General features: G+C 41.5%; 1 protein-coding gene and 1 non-coding gene across 5 annotated transcripts in view; one reads left to right on the top strand and one right to left on the bottom strand.

Annotated features, from left to right (window-relative positions):
* F8 (coagulation factor VIII) overlaps positions 1-21,261 on the bottom strand; it is a 142,168-nt gene that overhangs the window by 98,300 nt on the left and 22,607 nt on the right. For all 4 annotated transcript variants that reach the window (NM_001145508.1, XM_005227639.5, XM_024987720.2 and 1 more), the window contains 4 exon segments: positions 3,168-3,269; positions 6,995-7,063; positions 15,113-15,325; positions 19,979-20,101. In NM_001145508.1, coding sequence (NP_001138980.1) covers positions 3,168-3,269; positions 6,995-7,063; positions 15,113-15,325; positions 19,979-20,101 — 507 coding nt within the window.
* LOC112445248 (small nucleolar RNA SNORA25) lies at positions 5,954-6,079 on the top strand. The gene has a single exon (XR_003033614.1). It is a non-coding gene; the product is annotated as a small nucleolar RNA SNORA25 (small nucleolar RNA).

Below are 21,261 nucleotides of genomic sequence, written 5' to 3'. Positions count from 1 at the left end.
GGGGTACTCTCAAACTAACAGCTCTTGCTGAAGTCATCAATGACTGTTGTGCTTCTGAATCCAATGGATCGTTTTCAGTCTTCATCTGCATCTGTTAACCATTCATTCCTTCTTGAAATTCTGTTTTCCCTTTGCCTCTGTGCCAACAGACTTTTGTTTACCTAAGGCTTCAGTTCAGTTCAGTCACTCAGTTGTGTCCTACTCTTTGCAACCCTATGAACCGCAGCACGCCAGGCCTCCCTGTCCATCACCAACTCCTGGAGTTTACCCAAACTCATGTCCATTGAGTCGGTGATGCTATCCAACCATCTCATCCTCTGCCATCCCCTTGTCTTCCCGCCTTCAATCTTTCCCAGCATCAGGGTCTTTTCAAATGAGTCAGCTCTTCGCATCAGGTGGCCAAAGTATTGGAGTTTCAACTTCAACATCAGTCCTTCCAATGAACACCCAGGACTGATCTCCTTTAGAATGGACTGGTTGGATCTCCTTGCAGTCCAAGGGACTCTCAAGAGTCTTCTCCAACACCACAGTTCAAAAGCATTCCTAAGGCTTAGATTGCTCCTTCTTCTGTTTCACTCTGTGACAGCACCTCTTTACCCATCCATTAAATGGTAGATGACCTCAGGGCTCATCCCTAGCCTAATTATTCTTTTGTTAAACAAATTTTCTCCCTGAATAATATCATTCATTTTCACAGGATTAATGATCATTCATATGCTGATAACTCCCCTGTTCTCCCAGAACTCCAGACTTGCACAATCACCTTCTCAACATCTTCACCTGGATACCTCAGGAAACACACAGGTACAAAAACATATTTTTCGTCTTTACCACCTCATCTTCTTCCAGAGTTCCTTATTTCAGTGAATGGTATTAATACAAGCCTGGATTCAATTCTGCAAGTGAGAGTTATTCTTGTCCCTACTCTCACTTCTCACATCCAACCTAACACCAATTATGGCAATATCATTAATAACTGTAATATTTACTGAGCACTTGCATAATATCAAGCACTGTTCAGGATATTGTACAAGTTTGAACTCCCAATATTTCCCTGGTAGCTCAGACAGTAAAGCATCTGCCTACAATGTAGGAGACCCAGGTTCTATCCTTGGGTTGGGAAGATCCTCTGGAGAAGGAAATGGCAACCCACTCCAGTACTGTTGCCTGGAACATCCCATAGATGGAGAAGTGTGGTAGGCTACAGCCCACAGGGTCGCAAAGAGTCAGAGACAATTGAGTGACTTCACTTTCAACCCTATATTATGAATGAAGAAACTATAAATGTCATCCCTTCCTTAAAGGAGAGGAAACTTATGCACAGAGAGGCAATTAATGTGACATATGAGAGCAGGGACTTCTATGTTTTGAAAGTTAATTTCTTTTCTAAACCTGAAGTCTTGCATATTAATTACAGAATTGTTGAATATCATTAATAACTGCAATATTTACTGAGCACTTGCATAACATCAAGCACTGTCCAGAGTATTTTATAAAAACTAAGATCATGGCATCCAGTCCCATCACTTCATGGCAAATAGATGGGAAGAAAATGGAAACAGGGAAAGATTTTATTTTCTTGGGCTCCAAAATCACTGCAGATGGTGATTGCAGCCATGAAATTAACAGATGCTTGCTCCTTGGAAGAAAAGCTATGACAAACCAGACAGTGTATTAGGATGCAGAGACATCACTTTGCCACCAAAGGTCTGTTTAGTCAAAGCTATGGTTTTTCCAGAAGACATGTATGGATGTGAGAGTTGGACCATAAAGAAGGCTGAGCACCGAAGAATTCATGCTTTCAAACTTCAGTGCTGGAAAAGACTCTTTGAAAGTCCCTTGGACAGCAAGATCAAACCAGTCCATCCTAAAGGAAATCAACCTTGAATATTCTTTGGAAGGACTGATGCTGAAGTTCCAATACTTTGGCCAACTGATGGGAAGAGCTGACTCATTGGAAAAGACCCTAATACTGGGAAAGACTGAGGGCAGGAGAAGAAGGGGGTGACAGGATGAGATGGTTAGATAGCACCACTGACTCGATGGACATGAGTTTGAGCAAACTCCAGGAGACACTGAAGGACAGGGAAGCCTGGTATGCTGCAGTTCATGGGATCACAAGGAGTCTGATATGACTTAGTGACTGAACAACAACAAAAACCTTGTTTCAATTAACTTTGTATTTTAAGAAGTATATTCTTAATTTTGTAAGCATGTTGGAGAAGGAAATGGCAACCCACTCCAGTATTCTTGCCTGGAAAATCCCATGGATGGAGGAGCCTGGTAGGCTACAGTCCATGGGGTCACAAAGAGTCGGACATGACTGAGCAACTTCACTTTCTTATTCTGATTGTTTCTTTTTCATATAATCCTATTATTACTTTTGTAAACTTACTAGAGGATCTGTTTATTCTACAAGCATGTAACTCAGGAACATCCAGAGGGAAGTGACATACAGGGCAAGGCCTGGGGAAGGGCTCAGAGCTTCCACACTCTCTCCAGGCACCTCTCTCCCAGCATCTCCATGGGTTCATGCATTGTCTAATTTACTTTGCTTATCTTGCATATTGTCTTTGTGTTTCAGGCTTTCCTTCAAGTATCTGTTCATCCTTGGATGCCCACTTAGAAAGGAAAAGAGAAATCGGTAAGCTCTGTATACACTAAGAAAAGAAAAGAAAGTGAAGTCACTCAGCTGTGTCTGAGTCTTTGCGACCCCATGGACTGTAGCTCACCAGGCTCCTCCATCCATGGGGTTTTCTAGGCAAGAGTACTGGAGTGGGTGGCCACTGCTTTCTTCAGGTGATCTTCCCAACCCAGGGATCGAACCCAGGTCTCCTGCATTTGGGGTAGGCACTTTATCATCTGAGCCACTGTATACACTTCAGTTCAGTTCAGTCACTCAGTCATGTCCGACTCTTTGCGACCCCACGAACCGCAGCTCACCAGGCCTCCCTGTCCATCACCAACTCCCGAGTTTACCCAAACTCATGTTTGTATACACTGTATACACTAGCAGTCCTTAATTTTTTGATGACTGTAAGAAGGACTGGTCACCATACCATAAGATCCCCCAGAGGCCAGAATTCAATATCTGAGGACAACTGGAGAAGAGATCTCTGGTGGTGAATGTAGAAGATCCTGAGGATTCTTGAGCAGGTTGTACATACCTGGCAGAGACCTGTTTATATAGCCATTGATGGTGTGCAGTGCAGATGCAGAATCCATAACACGTGTCAAGGACTCATTTTTTCCCGAGTGCCAACTTTTCCCTGTTGAGAAAGGACAGAAACAGAGGGCCAGTTAAGTGTCTGTCTCATGACTGACCCTCCCTTTCCCCTTCCCTCCCTCCCATCAGGCAAATAAGGCTCACATCTTTTTTTGTCAGCGGAGATGACTTGCCCTCAAAGTCGGTAGGCAAAGGGGAGAAGACAATTACCAAAAGGCCAGACCCTTATTGCTTGGACTGATGCTATCTGTCTATATTTATCCATGACAGTAGGTAGAAGGGAATAATGACAAATGATCACTAGGAGAAGGGAGAATATTGGTTAGTTTGTATCATGATGACTTCTATTCACTGGTTGACTTATGTTAGAGGGAGAACATGAAAATCCTCCTAAGAAAAGGCTGCCAGTACCTGTCCCTGTCCTACTTGCTTCATCCAGTCTGTAATAATGAAAGCCCATGGACAGGAAACCTTCCCAACCTTGTCAATGAAATTAATAAAAGTGAAAGAAGCAGAAATATTATTATTAGCAATGCCTTGAGGTTGCCCTCAAGAACTGACTCATTAGAAAAGACCCTGATGCTGGGAAAGATTGAAGGCAGGAGGAGAAGGGGACAACAGAGGATGAGATGGTTGGATGGCATCATAGACTCAATGGACATGAATTTGAGTAAACTCAGGGAGTTGGTGATGGACAGGGAACCCTGGCATGCTGCAGTCCATGGGATCACAGAGTTGGACACGACTAAGTGACTGAACTGAACTGAGGTTGCCCTTCTATACAAAAGACAAACTTTCTGAAGCACTGAACCTTTGGTGAACTCTCATAAGTTCATTTATCCAGTCATCCACTCATGTGTTCATTCAGTCAAACATGTTTACTGAGTACTACTGAGCATTAGGGCTTCCCAGGTGGCTCAGTGGTAAAGAATCCCCTTGACAATGCAGGAGATGCAAGAGACGTGGGTTTAATCCCTGAGTCGGGAAGGTCCCCTGGAGGAAATGTCAAGCCACTCCAGTACTCTTGCCTGGAGAATCCCATGGACTGAGACTAATGGGCAACAGTCCATGGGATTGCACAGAGTCAGACATGACTGAGTGACTGAGCACAGCACAGCACACTGAGCACTAGCACTGATGACAAAGAAGTAGACACAGCCTCTGCCTTCAAGGTGCTTACAATGTAGCTCAAATAGACAGAGACGTGGACCATTATTACAAAGAATGAAGAGTGAAGTAAAAGAGATAAGAACAGAGTATTATGGGACCAGAGAAGAGAAGGCACTTCACTCTGCTTGAAGAGAAAGGAACAGGAGGGTAAAGAAGATCAGTATGGTTTAGTGTAATAAGCAGGAAGCTCAAGTGCTGTGGAAATACATAAAGAAGCATCTAACAGAGGCTAGAAGGAGTGGAAACTTACTTGACATGAAGCTGGAGACACGCTTTCCAGGCCAAGGAAATGGCATGAGCAAAGGCCTGAATGCTAGAAAAAGCATAGCGTGTGTGGGTGTAACGCAAAATGTGTTCAGTGTGGTTGCAACGTGAATGGATCAAGAGGAGCAAAACAAAGCTAGACAGGTCGTCGGGGATGAGGTCACATATTATTGTGTAAAGAAGTTTCCATTTGCCTTGTGAAACTGAAGGATTTTAAAGACTGGCGTGACAAGATCAGATTCACATTTCAGTAAGTTCCCTTTGGCTGCTACAGTAAGAACGAAGTGCTGGGGGCACAAAAAGACAAGGGGACTAGTTGGAGGAGAGGTGATAGGGGTCTCAGTTCAGAAGATGGCAGTGTAGGAAGATCCAGAGGAGAGAGAAGGTGATGATAGAACGATTCTATCAGGAGGAGAAGAAAGCAGAAGTACTAACATCACCTTATGTCCTGAAAAGTGAAAGTGAAGTGAGAGTGTGTCCTCAGAAAAGTGTCGCTCAGTTGTGTCACTCAGTTGTGTCCAACTCTTTGTGACCCCATGGACTTGTCCATGGAATTCTTCAGGCCAGAATACTGGAGTGGGTAGCCTTTCCCTTCTCCAGAGGATCTTCCCAACCCAGGGATTGAACCCAGGTCTTCCGCATTGCAAGCAGATTCTTTACCAACTGAGCCACAAGGGAAGCCCAGGAATACTGGAGTGGGTAGCCTATTCCTTCTCCAGGGGATCGTCCCAACCCAGGAATCGAACCTGGGTCACCCACATTGCAGGTGGATTCTTTACCAACTGAGCTATAGGGAAGCAAGGTCCCGCGTTACTGAATTGAAATCAGTCAATCCTCACAACCATCCTATGAAAAAGTAGATATTATTTTAACTTTAAAATGGAGGAAACTGAGACACAGAGGGGTTAAGTAACTTGCTAAAGTTATTTAAAAAGTAAGAGATGAAGATAAGAAAAAGCATACTCACAGAAACACAGAAGAGAAGGGTGACTGCAAGGGTTTTGGGAAATGGGGAGATGTTGGTCCAATGGGACAACCTTTAACTTTTAAGACAAACAAGTTCTGGGGATCTAATGTACAGCATGATGAGCAAACTACATTGAACACCAGAAATAAGCTCAGGGAATAGATCTCGCACAAAAAATGATAACTATGCGGCCAGACACGTTAACTTGACTGTAGTAATCATTTCTCTATCTATATTTATCTAAAATCATTTCGTACACCTTAAATATATATGATTTGCAGTAAAAATTTTCTTTTAAAGAGGAGGCATTGAGAAAATAAAGCAACAGGTCACTTCCAAAAGGGCTTGTAGGACTAAAACCAGGAGCTCTTAAATGCTGTGACCAAAGACTGACATTCTCCATAAGATGTGATAGCCACTCAATTGTGCTGTTTTCCTGAGTAGAGACAGATGCCTCAGCCACTTGTGCCATGATTGGTGATATGTGGAAAAGTAAATAAATGCACCCCAAGTTTCACCAAGGGCTTCCCTAGTGGCTCTGCAGGAAAGAACCTGCCTGACAAAGCAGGAGACAGATTCGATCCCTGGGTTAGGAAGGTCCCCTGGAGAAGGAAAAGGCAACCTACTCCAGTATTCTTGCCTGGAGAATCCCACAGACAGAAGAACCTGGTGGGCTACAATCCATGGGGTCACCAAGAGTCGGACATGACTGAAGCGACTTAGCACACATGAAGTTTAACTAAAACTAACAAGCAAACAAAAAAAAATTACATACAAGAGACACTGTGAGGGGCAGAGGTCTTGCCCCTTTCCCGTCCTTCAGACCAGAGTTCCTTGTGCAAAACTGCTGCACCTCAACTCAGCTGGGAGGAGAAGGTGCGCAGGTCACTCACCACAAGAAGGCACTGGGCGCCCGGAGCAGAGACGCGGCTCACCCACTGGATCAGCAAGTGCTCCTGCGTGGAGAGCTCCACCCACTTCCACCCACCCGCTTCCACCCACCGGCTTCTGCATAAAGTAGCCTTGCCCTGGGACTGTGGGAAGAGTGTGTGCTCTAGAACCCAAGCTTGTACCTCTCCTGCCTTGATCAAATCATTAAGCTTTCCTTTGCTTCTACACTAGCAAAAAAGGAAAGTGATAAGTCTTTGAGAGACTTTCACTAATGAGAGACAAGGCCATCTGTTACCCAGCTCCTCTCTCTTCTTACTTCATAGCTGCCCATGAAAGTCCGCAGGCATTTTGTTCTTGGCTTTCATTTTCATCCCTATCTACATCATTCCATTCACAGCCCTCATGCTCAAGTACCACGTTACATTAGTCTATTTCATTTCTTTCAGCAGACCAAAATTCGATTGCAGGTCACTAACCTTCATCAAATACAGCAAACAGTAGTACGAATTTGTGCAAGGTCTGTGTCCTTTCTTTGATCAGAGTTCCTGAAAAAGAAGTGAGAGCATTTATTTTCTATAGAAAATCCTATCACAGGAAAATGACACTAGGGGGACATATAACTTAATCAACTGCTTTGTCTCTTGATCTCTTATTAACTTCAATTCAGTTCAGTTCAGTAGCTCACTTGTGTCGGACTCTTTGCAACCCCATGGACTGCAGCCCACCAGGCCTCCCTGTTACCAACTCCTGGAGTTTACTCAAACTCATGTTCATTGAGTCAGTGATGCCATCCAACCATCTCATCCTTTGTCGTCCCCTTATTAACTTAACCATAGCATAATTTCCTTGGTGTCACATCTATACCAGTGCTCCTAAAATTATCTGGGGTAAAGGACTTGATAAAAAGTTTAAAATTTGTTGCACACCATTACTTTTATAAAAGATGACAAAAATTAATTACTAAAAAAAGAAAAATAATCAAATGACAAGCCCATATAATCATATTTCATGTACATGTATATATTCACAACAAACATACAAAAGGAAAAAAAAACTGCAAACATCATACACATTGCTCATGGAAATGTGCATATATGTAAATAATTAATAAATTAAATATATTTTCTATTAAAATACAGAAAAAATGCCAACAAAGGTCCATCTAGTCAAAGCTATGGTTTTTCCAGTACTTGTGTAGGGATGTGAGAGTTGGACTAGAAAGAAAACTGAGTGCCAAAAAATTGATGCTTTTGAACTGTGGTGTTGGAGAAAACTCTTGAGAGTCCCTTGGACTACAAGGATATGAAACCAGTCAATCCTGAATGAAATCAGTTCTGAATATCCATTGGAAGGACTGATGCTGAAACTCCAATACTTTGGCCACCTGATGCAAAAAACTGACTCATTGAAAAAGACCCTGATGCTGGGAAAGACTGAAAGCAGGAGGAGGGGACAACAGAGGATGAGATGGTTGGATGGCATCACCGACTCGATGGACATGAGTTTGAGCAAGCTCCGGGAGTTGGTGATGGACAGGGAGGACTGGCATGCTGCAGTCCATGGGGTCGAAAAGAGTCAGACATGACTGAGTGACTGAACTGAATTGATAGAAAATTTCTATTATGCTTTTAACTTTTTTTTTTAACTTCTGCAATTGTAAATTAAAAGTTATGAGCAAAGTAACAATTATCCATGTTAAATACCTATACTCATACTTAAAGTGAACACCATGTATATCAATATTTAAAGTTATCAATGTTACAAATGACCTTGCTTCATGGTTTAACTGTTGAATTTGTTAGTTGTCTTTCTTTCTTTTTTCATTTGATTGGGAAGTGCAGGTTTATTTTGAGTAGGAAGAGTTTTGTTTATAATGTTCTTTTCTCTCTCTTTTATTCTTGATGCTTAGAAAGTAAAAGTTAAACTGGATGAAGAAAGTAACTCACCCATACAAATTTAAAATACAGATAAAGCTGTCTGAAAAGACTTTAAATCTTCTTACAATATTTTTATAATTATCAAGCAGTGAAATTGATATCTTTCAATAGGTTAATGGATAAATAAACGTCAGTCCATCTAGACAACAAACTATTATTCAGCCCTAAAAAGAAATAGGCTATCAAGCCATCAAAAACATGGAGGAAGTTTAAATACACAGTACAAGTGGAAGAAGCCAATATGAAAAGGCTACATACTATTTGACATTCTGGAAAAGACATTCTGCCAAAACTATGGAGACAATTTAAAAGACAGTGCTTGCCAGAGGGTAGAAGAGGGAAGGATATACTATGACATATATATCATACTATATAATATATGACACTATATGACATATGATACCATATGATACTACTATAATGGACATATGTCATTACATATACAATCCAAGTGCACAACATAGTGATTCTGTATTTCTTTACATTCCAAGATGATCACAGCAAGTCTAATTGCCATCTATCACAATACAGATTATTACACTGTTATTGACTCTATTCCCCATGCTGTACATTTCATCCCTGTGACTCATTTATTTTGTAACTGGAGATCTGTACCTTTCAGTTGCCCTCAACTATTTCACTCATCCCTCGACCTCGCTCCCCTCTGGCAATCACCTGTTTGTTCTCTTTTTCTACAGCTTTGTTTCTGTGTTATTATTTTTGTTCATTTGTTTTGTTTTTTAGATTCCATATATAAATGAAATGATACAGTATTTGTCTTTCTCTGTCTGATTTATCTCACTTAAGATAATGCCCTTTGGTCCATCCATGTAGTCACAAATGGCAAGATTTCATTCTTTTTTATTGATGAGTAATCTTCCCCAAGGGCTTCTCTGGTGGCTCAGATGGTAAAGAATCTGCCTGCCAATGCAGGAGACCTGGGTTCGATCCCTGGGTCAGGATGATCCCCTGGAGAAGGAAATGGCAACCCACTCTAGTATTCTCGCCAGAGAATTCCATGGACAGAGGAGCCTGGGGGGCTACAGTCCATGGGATCACGAAGAGCTGGACATGACTGAAGTGACTTAGTACACACAGAACAGTGCAGGAGATTCTCTATTTCTCCACATCCTCACCAACACTTGTTATTTATGGCCTCTTTGATAATAGCTATTCTGATAGGTAGGACTTCCCTGGTGGCTCAGTGGGTAAAGCGTCTGCCTACAATGTGGGGGACCCAGGTGCGACATCTGGGTTGGGAAGATTCCCTGGAGAAGGAAATGGCAACCCACTCCAGTACGCTTGCCTGGAAAATTCCATGGACTGAGAAGCCTGGTAGGCTGCAGTCCATGGGGTCGCAAAGAGTCGGACACGACTGAGAGACTTTGATAGGTGTGAGGTAATATCTCAAAGTTTTGATTTGCATTTCCTTAATGACTAGAGACGTTGAGTATATTTTCATTTGTTCATTCATTTGGCACTAGGTTGTACACTGGAGAGGGAAATGGCAACCCACTCTAGTACTCTTGCCTGTAAAATCCCATGGACAGAGGAGCCTGGTAGGCTACAGTCCATGGGGTTGCAAAGAGTCGGACATGACTGAGTGACTTCATTCACTCTGTGCACTTGTAACTATAACAGTGTTGTTGGTTAATTATATTTCAATAATTTTAAAAATTATATTTCAATAAATTTTTAAATGTTTATTCACAAACATTTCAATAAAGTTATTTTAACTTTTTGTTTTGTCCACACTGTGCAGCTTGTAGGATCTTACTTCCCCATCCAGGGATTGAACCCAGGCCCTTGGCAGTAAGAACACAGAGTCCACTAGATGGCTAGAGAATTCCTAATAAAAATTTTTTTTTATAAAAGGTTTAATTGATTCCTCCAGTTCCATTCTTCTTTCTCAAGATTGCTTTGGTTATTTGAGGTTTTTTGTATTTCCATACAAATTGTGAAATTATTTGTTCTAGCTCTGTGAAAAATACCGTTGGTAGCTTGATAGGGATTGCACTGAATCTATAGATTGCTTTGGGTAGTATACTCATTTTCACTATATTGATTCTTCTGATCCATGAACACGGTATATTTCTCCATCTATTAGTGTCCTCTTTGATTTCTTTCACCAGTGTTTTATAGTTTTCTATATATAGGTCTTTAGTTTCTTTAGGTAGATATATTCCTAAGTATTTTATTCTTTTCATTGCAATGGTGAATGGAATCGTTTCCTTAATTTCGGTTTCTATTTTCTCATTACTAGTGTATAGGAATGCAAGGGATTTCTGTGTGTTGATTTTATATCCTGCAACTTTACTATATTCATTGATTAGCTCTGGTACTTTTCTGGTGGAGTCTTTAGTGTTTTCTATGTAGAGGATCATGTCACCTGCAAACAGAGAGAGTTTTACTTCTTCTTTTCCAATTTGGATTCCCTTTATTTCTTTTTCTGCTCTGATTGCTGTGGCCAAAACTTCCTAAACTATGTTGAATAGTGTGGTGAGAGTGGGCACCCTTGTCTTGTTTCTGACTTTAAGGGAAATGCTTTCAATTTTTCACCATTGAGGATAACGTTTGCTGTGGGTTTGTCATATATAGCTTTTATTATGTTGAGGCATGTTCCTTCTATTCCTGCTTTCTGGAGAGTTTTTTATCATAAATGGATGTTGAATTTTGTCAAAGGCTTTCTCTGCATCTATTGAGATAATCATATGGCATTTATTTTTCGATTTGTTAATGTGGTATATTACATTTCTACTACAAAGCCACAGTCATCAAGACAATATGGTACTGGCACAAAGACAGAAATATAGATCAATGGAACAAAATAGAAAGCCCAGGGAAAAATCCATGCACCTATGGACACCTTATCTTTGACAAAGGACGCAAGAATATACAATGGAGAAAAGACAATCTCTTTAACAAGTGATTCTGGGAAAACTGGTCAACCACTTGTAAAATAATAAAACTAGAACACTGTCTAACACCATACACAAAAATAAACTCAAATGGATTAAAGATCTAAACATAAGACCAGAAACCATAAAACTCCTAGAGGAGAACATAGGCAAAACACTCTCCGACATAAATCACAGCAGGATCCTCTATGACCCACCTCCCAGAATATTGGAAATAAAAGCAAAAATAAACAAATGGGACCTAATTAAAATTAAAAGCTTCTGCACAACAAAGGAAACTATAAGCAAGGTGAAAAGACAGCCTTCAGAATGGGAGAAAATAATAGCAAATGAAGCAACTGACAAACAACTAATCTCAAAAATATACAAGCAACTCCTGCAGCTCAATTCCAGAAAAATAAACGACCCAATCAAAAAATGGGCCAAAGAACTAAACAGACATTTCTCCAAAGAAGACATACAGATGGCTAACAAACATATGAAAAGATGCTCATCATCACTCATTATCAGAGAAATGCAAATCAAAACCACTATGAGGTACCATTTCACGCCAGTCAGAATGGCTGCTATCCAAAAGTCTACAAGCAAAAAATGCTGGAGAGGGTGTGGAGAAAAGTGAACCCTCTTACACTGTTGGTGGGAATGCAAACTAGTACAGCCACTATGGAGAACAGTGTGGAGATTCCTTAAAAAACTGGACATAGAAGTGCCATATGATGCAGCAATCCCACTGCTGGGCATACACAATGAGGAAACCAGAATTGAAAGAGACACATATACCCCAATGTTCATCACAGCACTGTTTATAATAGCCAGGCCATGGGAGCAACCTAGATGTCCATCAGCAGATGAATGGATAAGAAAGCTGTGGCACATATACACAATGGAGTACTACTCAGCCATTAAAAAGAATACATTTGAATCAGTTCTAATGAGGTGGATGAAACTGGAGCCTATTATACAGAGTGAATTAAGCCAGAAAGAAAAACACCAATACAGTATACTAGCGCATATATATGGAATTTAGAAAGATGGTAACGATAACCCTGTATGTGGGACAGCAAAAGAGACACAGATGTATATAACAGTCTTTTGGACTCTGTGGGAGAGGGCGAGGGTGGGATGATTTGGGAGAATGGCATTGAAAGATGTATAATATCATATATGAAACGAATCGCCAGTCCAGGTTCGATGCATGTTACAGTGTGCTTGGGGCTGGTACACTGGGATGACCCAGAGGGATGGTATGGGGAGGGAGGTGAGAGGCGGGTTCAGGATGGGAAACATCTGTACACCTGTGGCAGATTCATATTGATGTATGGCGAAACCAATACAATATTGTAAAGTAATTAGCCTACAATTAAAATAAACAAATTTATATTTAAAAAATAAACAAAAATAAAAGCAGGGGCCATGCTCCTAGGAGGAAAAAAAAAAAAAAGAATAAACTCCAAATGACTATAAAAAAATACATAAAACAAAAGGTTTAATTTAAATGACTATGATTTTTAACATAAGAACTTATAAGCATGTATAAATTCTTGCTTTTCTCCGATTTTTGCTTTGGGGTTACAGATGACAAACTAACCTCCCGAAATGGCCTATACACCATTCAGTTCAGTTCAGTTCAGTTGCTCAGTCGTGTCCGAATCTTTGTGACCCCATGAATTGCAGCACACCAGGCCTCCCTGTCCATCACCAACTCCCAGAGTTCACTCAAACTCACATCCACCGAGTCGATGATGCCATCCAGCCATCTCATCCTCTGTCGTCCCCTTCTACTCCTGCCCCCAATCCCTCGCAGCATCAGGGTCTTTTCCAATGAGTCAACTCTTCGCATGAGGTGGCCAAAGTACTGGAGCTTCAGCTTCAGCATCATTCCTTCCAAAGAACACCCAGGACTGATTTCCTTTAGAATGGACTGGTTGGATCGCCTTGCAGTCCAAGGGACTCTCAAAAATAAATAAATTTATATTAAAAAAAAAAAGAGTCTTCTCCAACACTATAGTTCAAAAGCATCAATTCTTTAGCGCTCAGCTTTCTTCACAATCCAACACTCACATCCATACATGACTACTGGAAAAACCATAGCCTTGACTAGACGGACCTTTGTTGGCAAAGTAATGTCTCTGCTTTTGAATATGCTATCTAGGTTGGTCATAACTGTCCTTCCAAGGAGTAAGCGTCTTTTATTTTTATTTATTTTATTATATAATTATTATTATTTTACTTTAGAATATTGTATTGGTTTTGCCATACAGCAACATGCATCTGCCATGGGTGTACACGTGTTCCCTGTTTTGAACCCCCCTCCCACCTCCCTCCCCATACCATCCCTCTGGGTCATCCCAGTGCACCAGCCCCAAGCTTCCTGTATCCTGCATTGAACCTGGACTGGTGATTCGTTTCTTATATGATACTATACATGTTTTGTGGGAGAGGGATGGGGGATGATTTGGGAGTAAGCATCTTTTAATTTCATGACTGCAATCACCATCTGCAGTGATTTTGGAGCCCCCCCAAAATAAAGTCTGACACTGTTTCCACTGTTTCCCATCTATTTCCCATGAAGTGATGGGACCAGATCCCATGATCTTAGCTTTCTGAATGTTGAGCTTTAAACCAACTTTTTCACTCTCCTCTTTCATTTTCATCAAGAGGCCTTTTAGTTCCTCTTCACTTTCTGCCATAAGGGTGGTGTCATCTGCATATCTGAGGTTATTGATATTTCTCCCAGCAATCTTGATTCCAGCTTGTGCTTCTTCCAGTCCAGCATTTCTCATGATGTACTCTGCATATAAGTTAAATAAGCAGCGTGACAATATCCAGCCTTGACGTACTCCTTTTCCTATTTGGAACCCGTCTGTTGGTCCATGTCCAGTTCTAACTGTTGCTTCCTGACCTGCATAGAGGTTTCTCAAGAGGCAGGTCATGTGGTCTGGTATTCCCATCTCTTTCAGAATTTTCCACAGTTTATTGTGATCCACACAGTCAAAGGCTTTGGCATAGTCAATAAAGCAGAAATAGATGTTTTTCTGGAACTCTCTTGCTTTTTCGATGATCCAGCGGATGTTCGCAATTTGATCTCTGGTTCCTCTGCCTTTTCTAAAATCAGCTTGAATGTCTGGGAGTTCATGGTTCACGTATTGCTGAAGCCTGGCTTGGAGAATTTTGAGCATTAGTCACACACTTAGATGTACTATTTACCTTCATGGAGGTTTCAAGGAACCTAATGCAAAATTTGTATAAAGGACTACTGAGAAAGCCCATAGGATATGTGAAGCATAAAGCAGAAGAAGAGAAAGTGAAAGTGAAGTCACTCAGTTGTGTCCGACTCTTTGTGAACCCATGGACTGTAGCCTTCCAGGCTCCTCTGACCATGGAATTCTCCAGGCGAGAATACTGGAGTGGGTTGCCATTTCCTTCTCCAGGGGATCTTCCCAACCCAGGGATTGAATCCAGGTCTCCAGCATTGTATGCTGACTCTTGACTGTCTGAGCCACCAGGGAAGAGAAGAGATACCTAATTCTAGAATTTGGCTTTTGTTGGCCATTAGAGTGCATAGTGGCTATATGGGATGCATAGATCCTACCATGGGGTTCTATTCATCTCAGAGACTATTCTCCTTTCCATGGCCATGATTCGAAGCAAAAGAAACCTCTTTCAGATTAAAGAGTGAAGCACCATTTTTTATGAATCGACACAGATGTTTGTACTTCCTACTTTTTCTTATACTTACCTTCCCTACAAATTAGCAGGGCTCCAATGAGACCTGAGTTCACGTCTTTCACCAGGTCCACATGAGAAAGATATGAGTAGGTGAGACATGGTGGGTCAGAGGCTGTTGGACCATTTTCTTTCAGGATCTGCCAGACGTAGGTATGACTTTTACCAGGAATGACTTTGTCATCTTCCTTCTCCCTTTGGCTGGTTTCATCCTCATATGCAGCACCTAAATCAAGGAGGGATAAAGTTGTCCTTTCTACGCCCATTGCCCACTCGAGGAGGCATCAAATTTATTGTCACCAGTAGACTCTATGCAAGAAGCAACTTTTCTGAAACAATTTGGAATACTAAACAGCAGCAGCTATAAATGAAGAGAAGCCGCCTTATGTATTTCAGAGGAGTTCATGACCACTAGGGCAAACGTGAGTGGTTGAGTGGTTCTGTGAGAACTTCAGATTGTAACAATAATACTGCTTCCATTATTCCATCTTTTTACCTAATTCAAGTCAGTTCAATTCAGTAGACAAACATTGGGTATGTGCTTTGTTTCAGACTCTTTAGTAAGCACTGGTGAGGGTCAGGGAAGGGTGAGATGCAGAGATTTTTTTAACAGATATTTTCTTGCTCTCTCATTCTTAGTGATGTTAAAATTGACCTCTGAATTATCTGATACCTTTATTCTACAATGAGCACTATGTGTGTTCATTCTTAAAGCAGTGTTATTGGTTCTAGGTCATTTCATTGGACAGAAGTAGAAAATATTCAAAGGCACTGACCATAACACTTACACTGTTATTGAACTATTTTTCTAACAACTCACCTTGGTTTCTTGAATTCATAATGGTCTCTAGGACTCCAGAGCATTCAAGGCATTCAGGGTGTTCTTCATTTATACTCCATCTTACCCCACAATAGCTATACATCTAATAGAGGGACCTCTCTAACAGAGCACAGGAGACCCCTGCATTGACTCACTACAAAAGCAGCCTCCCTTATAAATGGGTATCCCTCCACTGGGCATTAGGGACAATTGGCTTCATCCAGAAGCAACAGGGGACCAATATTGGTGCTTAGCAGACCCTGGTGGACATTTAGAAAAACATGAGCTGCACTTCAGGATGGAGAATGTCGTCATGTCTCTGTGTGATTGTGGGTTGGTAGCAAATTCTGAATAGTGAAAACATTTGGATAGGAAGAGAGGGGATCATGGAGGGGTAAAAAGGGGGCTTCAACTGTGTCTTCTGTTTAATTTCTTAAAATAAAGTAGGCAAAGACAGCAAAATGTTAAGATTTGCCAAAGTGCAGTCTGGATGGGAGGGCAGTTTGGAGGAGCATGGATACATGTATCTGTATGGCTGAGTTCCTTCTCTGTCCACCTGAAACTATTGCAGCATTGTTTGTTAATCAGTTATACTGCCATACAAAAGAAAAAGTTTTCAAAAAGGATTTGCCAAAGTGAGCTAGGGCTTCCTTCAGAGCTCAGTGGGTAAAGAATCCGCCTGCAATGCAGGAGACCCCGGTTTGATTCCTGAGTCGGGAAGATCGCTGGAGAAAGGGTAGGCTGCCCACTCCAGTATTCTCAGGCTTCCCTGGTAGCTCAGCTGGTAAAGGATCCACCTGCAATGTGGGAGACCTGGGTTCGATCCCTGGGTTGGGAAGATTCCCCTGGAGAACTGAAAGGCTACCCGCTCCAGTATTCTGGTCTGGAGAATTCCATGGACTTAATCGTCCATGGGGTTGCAAAGAGTAGGACATGACTGAATGACTGTCACTTTCAAAGTGAGCTAATGGGTACATGTTTGTTGGCTCTATTATTTCCTGTACCTTTTTCTGTTTGTTTGAAATATTTCATTAGCAAAAGAATCCCCTCTTACCTAATAGTATAGTTGGGAGAGGGATGAGGGGTTAATGAGAGGTCAAGAGTGTGTGAAAACTGCATCTGTCTTGATGAGGACAGTGAGTGGATTGGGAGGATATCTGGGCAGTGGTAAGGCACCGCTTAAGGCGAGGTGCAAGGTTTATTTCAACTATAGCCATTTGCTTGGTTGCTAGTAGAAGAGATGGAGAACAGATTTCACCAGGGTAGCAGTTTAGCCAAGAGAGTAGAATAGAAATCAAGGAGGCCAGGAACCTGTGGATCCCAAGGAGAATGAAGAATTCTTGGAGTGGGGAGGGAAAGAGTGACGGCTGGCAAAATAGGAGAATGTTGACAGCTGGAACCTGAGATCTTGGATTTGACTCAGGTTGCTCACAACAAGGTCTGTCCTTCAGTGAAGACAAAGGTGATTTGTCCAGACCAAGTGAAGTGGTGCCTGGGCAAAAGCATTGTGCATAGCCTTGAAAGTTGCCATGTCTACTCAGGTATGTTTCCTTTGGGAAACCTCTGTCTGCAGAGTCTTACTTGAGCTTCTATACCAGCCACCTGCAAATACTCTGAGCAGAATGCATTTTGTGCAATTGCCATCTTCTGTTACATTCCGAACAACACTGTTGGGAACATTCGAGAATGTTCTGGAAAGCCCTCTATTCACCCCCCTGCAGCTGTATCAGCCTTGCCCCAGGCATGGTCAAGGGCCCCAGAGCCTGACCTGCTCAGACACCCCAGCTCAGTGACCCCTGGGCATGAGTACTCAACCACAGGCCAAATGCTGTGCTTCAGAGGCTACTGCACTGCACTCTCTCGTGCTTTCAGTTGCTTTTTCCTTCACCTCAGCAGCTTTGGGTCGGCACCTGTTAACTTGTCTGTCCCCATGCTGTCTTTCATAGCCTCATTGTGTGGCCTTACTTACAGCCTAGGGTGGTGTTAGAACCCTACTTGTCCAGAAAATAATTTAAAAGAATTTCTCTAGCACCGGGTTTCCCTTTTCAGCTCAAGACCAAACTTGAAATTTCCCTGGATCTGCTTTTAACTCTCCTTCTGGCTCCTTTGACAGACATTCCATGGGAATTAGCTGTCCTGACATACATCTTATGCTTTTAGATTCTATTAGCTAGAAAAAGTCACGTGGTCATGTCCAATACTAATATGGTAGGGAAATGTACTCCTCCTGCTCTGGAGGAAGGGATGGCCATTTGCTGAACTGAAATACAATTTCCCAGAGTTTTGGTTTGGGAGATTAACATGACAGGCTTACAAAGCAGCTCAGTGGTTGCCTGGGGCTGGGGGTGGGAATGGGGCTTGAACAGCAAGACCAGAACTTCTTGACACGGTTGGTGTTGGTGGCCCCATGACTGTCTGAATTGAGTCAAAGTCATCAAACTACTTTAAATGACTGAATTTTGTGGTATGTAATTTAAACCTCAATAAAACTGTTTTAAAATGCTATCGGAAAACCATACACAAAAATTCATTTGTGATGGGTTATAGACTTTGGCATGAAAGGCAAAATAATAGAACTTCTAGAGGAAAGCATGGAAGAAATCCTTCATGACTTGGGGGTAGGCAAATGTCTTAAACAGGACCCAAAGTCTAACATACAAGGAAAGTATGTGATACCTTTTTTGTGTGTTTCATTAATGTTTGAACTTTCATGCTTCACTAACTTTAAGAACTTTACCAAAAAAATTATCAAAAGAGTGAAAATTCAAGCTACAGACTGGAAGAAGATATGTAAATATTTCTATGTGTCAGAGGATTTGTATTCAGAATATATAAACTAACTCTACAAATCAATCAGAAAAAGATAAACAAATCATTGTCTTTGTAACAGGAAAAGCACTTAAACAGTTGATCAGATAGTTTATTAAAGGATATCAGAAAGGTCAATAAGCATGCAAAGTTATACTTACCATCATCATGGATTTACCTTACATGCTGGGGCCCCTAGGCTAATCTAAGGAGGCCAAGAATTTGTGGATGATAACATATAAACACACAGGCTTGTGATAGGACTATAAATCACATGGGTATTAGGCCACTGACTCACTGTGTTCTTCCTGGACTGTTGTATGTATGACAGATTAGACAGATTATTTTCCTAGAACTCACAAGGCTTAGGGTACAAAACAGTCATCTCTATACTGAGCTCCTAGGTGCAGAATTGGGGGAACCCTGGTCTCTCTAAAATGAGCCTAGATTAGTTCTGGACACCTTCAAGTAGATAAGCCTCATGGAAATAGCCTGTTAGGCATGGGGCAGAACCTGAGATGCCTTTTCCTCTATATCCATGCCTGCTCCTATCTTTCACCTTCCCTCAGTCCACGTCTGCCCTGACCTCAGGAGTGCAACCGAGAAAGGTAGTACTCTTCATTTTTGCATGAGAACTTAGTCAACATCGAAGCATAGTCAGACCATACAGTACAGGACATGTGCTCCAATAATGTACTGATGATTTGCTTGAAACTTCTGGATCTGTATATGTCATAGTCCATCTGGGCAATATTAGGGTCCACTGTGATATTCCCTTTCATTCCTTCTTGCACTATGGGAATTGTGGCCAAACAGGTTTTTTTTTTTTTTTCTTTGTTGTAATGAGGTCAGCTTGTGCTTCAGCTAGTTGGCCCTAACCACATGGTGACATTCATATTTTAGCAACTGGAAGAAGGGGAGGGAAAGGAAATGTCTGAAAAATCTGAATCTAAGGAAGGAGAAGGAGAATTCACTTTCATTGCTACACCAATGGCCTTGATCTTCCCTAGGAAGTTTTCTCGGCATAAGAAGGCAGATAAAGTGGGATTTTAGGATCTGTGGCCTATTTCCCCAAGGGATAACAGAGGACAGAGACAAGCTTTGGGATAAGACCAAAATAACAATGTTCTTGACTTCATGCAATGGGCCTAGGTTTGAATCCTGACTCCACCCTTCATTAGCTGTATGACCTTATACTCACTACTCTTCTGTCCATAGTATGACTGAACCATAGGAGGGCATTTGACTCACCTTCAGAAGATTTCCAGTAGGATACGCCAATAGCATGAAGACTAACAGGATGAGAAGCCATATTCTTAAATGTAATGACCACGGTGTCATAAACCTCAGCCTGGATAGTTGGACCCAGCAGACCTGCAATGTCATTTGGAAGGATGTTTAGCTGGTAAGTCATGTCCGACTCTTTTGCGACCCCATGGACTATAGCCCACCAGACTCCTCTGTCCATAGGATTTCCCAGGTAAGAATACTGGAGTGGGTTGCCATTTCCTTCTCCAGGGGATCTTCCTGAGCCAGGGATGGAACCCACATCTGCTACATTGGCAGGCTGATTCTTTACCATTGAGCCATCAGGGAAGCCCCATTTGGAAGGTAGCACTCCAAAAAATCTGTTACCACAAAAATGATGGTCAAAGTCACAGGAGAGAAGCAAGTCCTTCAGATTACTGATAAAAAGTAGTAGCCAAATGAATACATTAACTTCTATAACCAGCCCAGCCTTACGGTTGTTCTGAGGACAGATTTCCGGCAATGCATTCAATGCATTGATTCATTCAACTAATAATTGGGTTCCTACTATATTCTATAAACCATCCTAGGCACTAGACAAGAAGTAATTAAGAAGATAGGCCATAGAGATCAAATTAGAGAGACATTAGTAAAACTGAATGTCGCTCAGTCATGTCCGACTCTTTGTGACCCCATGGACTGTATCCATGGAATTCTCCAGGCCAGAATACTGGAGTGGGTAGCCTTTCCCTTCTCCAGGGGATATTCCCAACCCAGGAATTGAACCTGGGTATCCTGCATTGCAGGCGGATTCTTTACCAACTGAGCCATGAGGGAAGCTATTAAATATGTAAATAAACAGGAAAACTTTAGGTTGTTATAAATGCTGTAAACCATGGTGGCATACTAGAAAATGATGAGGCAGCAACCAGAAGATACTTTAAAGATAGCAAAGTAACCTGTGGCTGAAGCAAAGTGAATGAGATAGAAGATAGCAGAAAAGAAGGTTATAGAGGCAGGCAGGGAATATAACATGTAAGACTATGGAGGTTACAGGAATTTAGAAGAAGAAATGGATTGGAGACTTGTTTTGGAGGAAGACATTCAAAATAATATTTTGAATGAATATTTATAATATTAATAAAAATATTAAAGAAAGAAACATCAGTTAAATAGAATTCGAGACCAGAAGGGGAACTCTCATGCCCTGTAACAATAGCAGAGCCCAAGGAGGAAAAAATTCCTCATCATTGTTGGCAAGGACTCAATCAATGAGCAGCCGTGGA

This window comes from Bos taurus, chromosome X (assembly GCF_002263795.3).
Source record: "Bos taurus isolate L1 Dominette 01449 registration number 42190680 breed Hereford chromosome X, ARS-UCD2.0, whole genome shotgun sequence".
Taxonomy (NCBI): Eukaryota; Metazoa; Chordata; class Mammalia; order Artiodactyla; family Bovidae; genus Bos; species Bos taurus.
The sequence above is the reverse complement of the archived record's forward strand: the minus strand, read 5'-3'. Positions and strand labels throughout refer to the sequence as shown.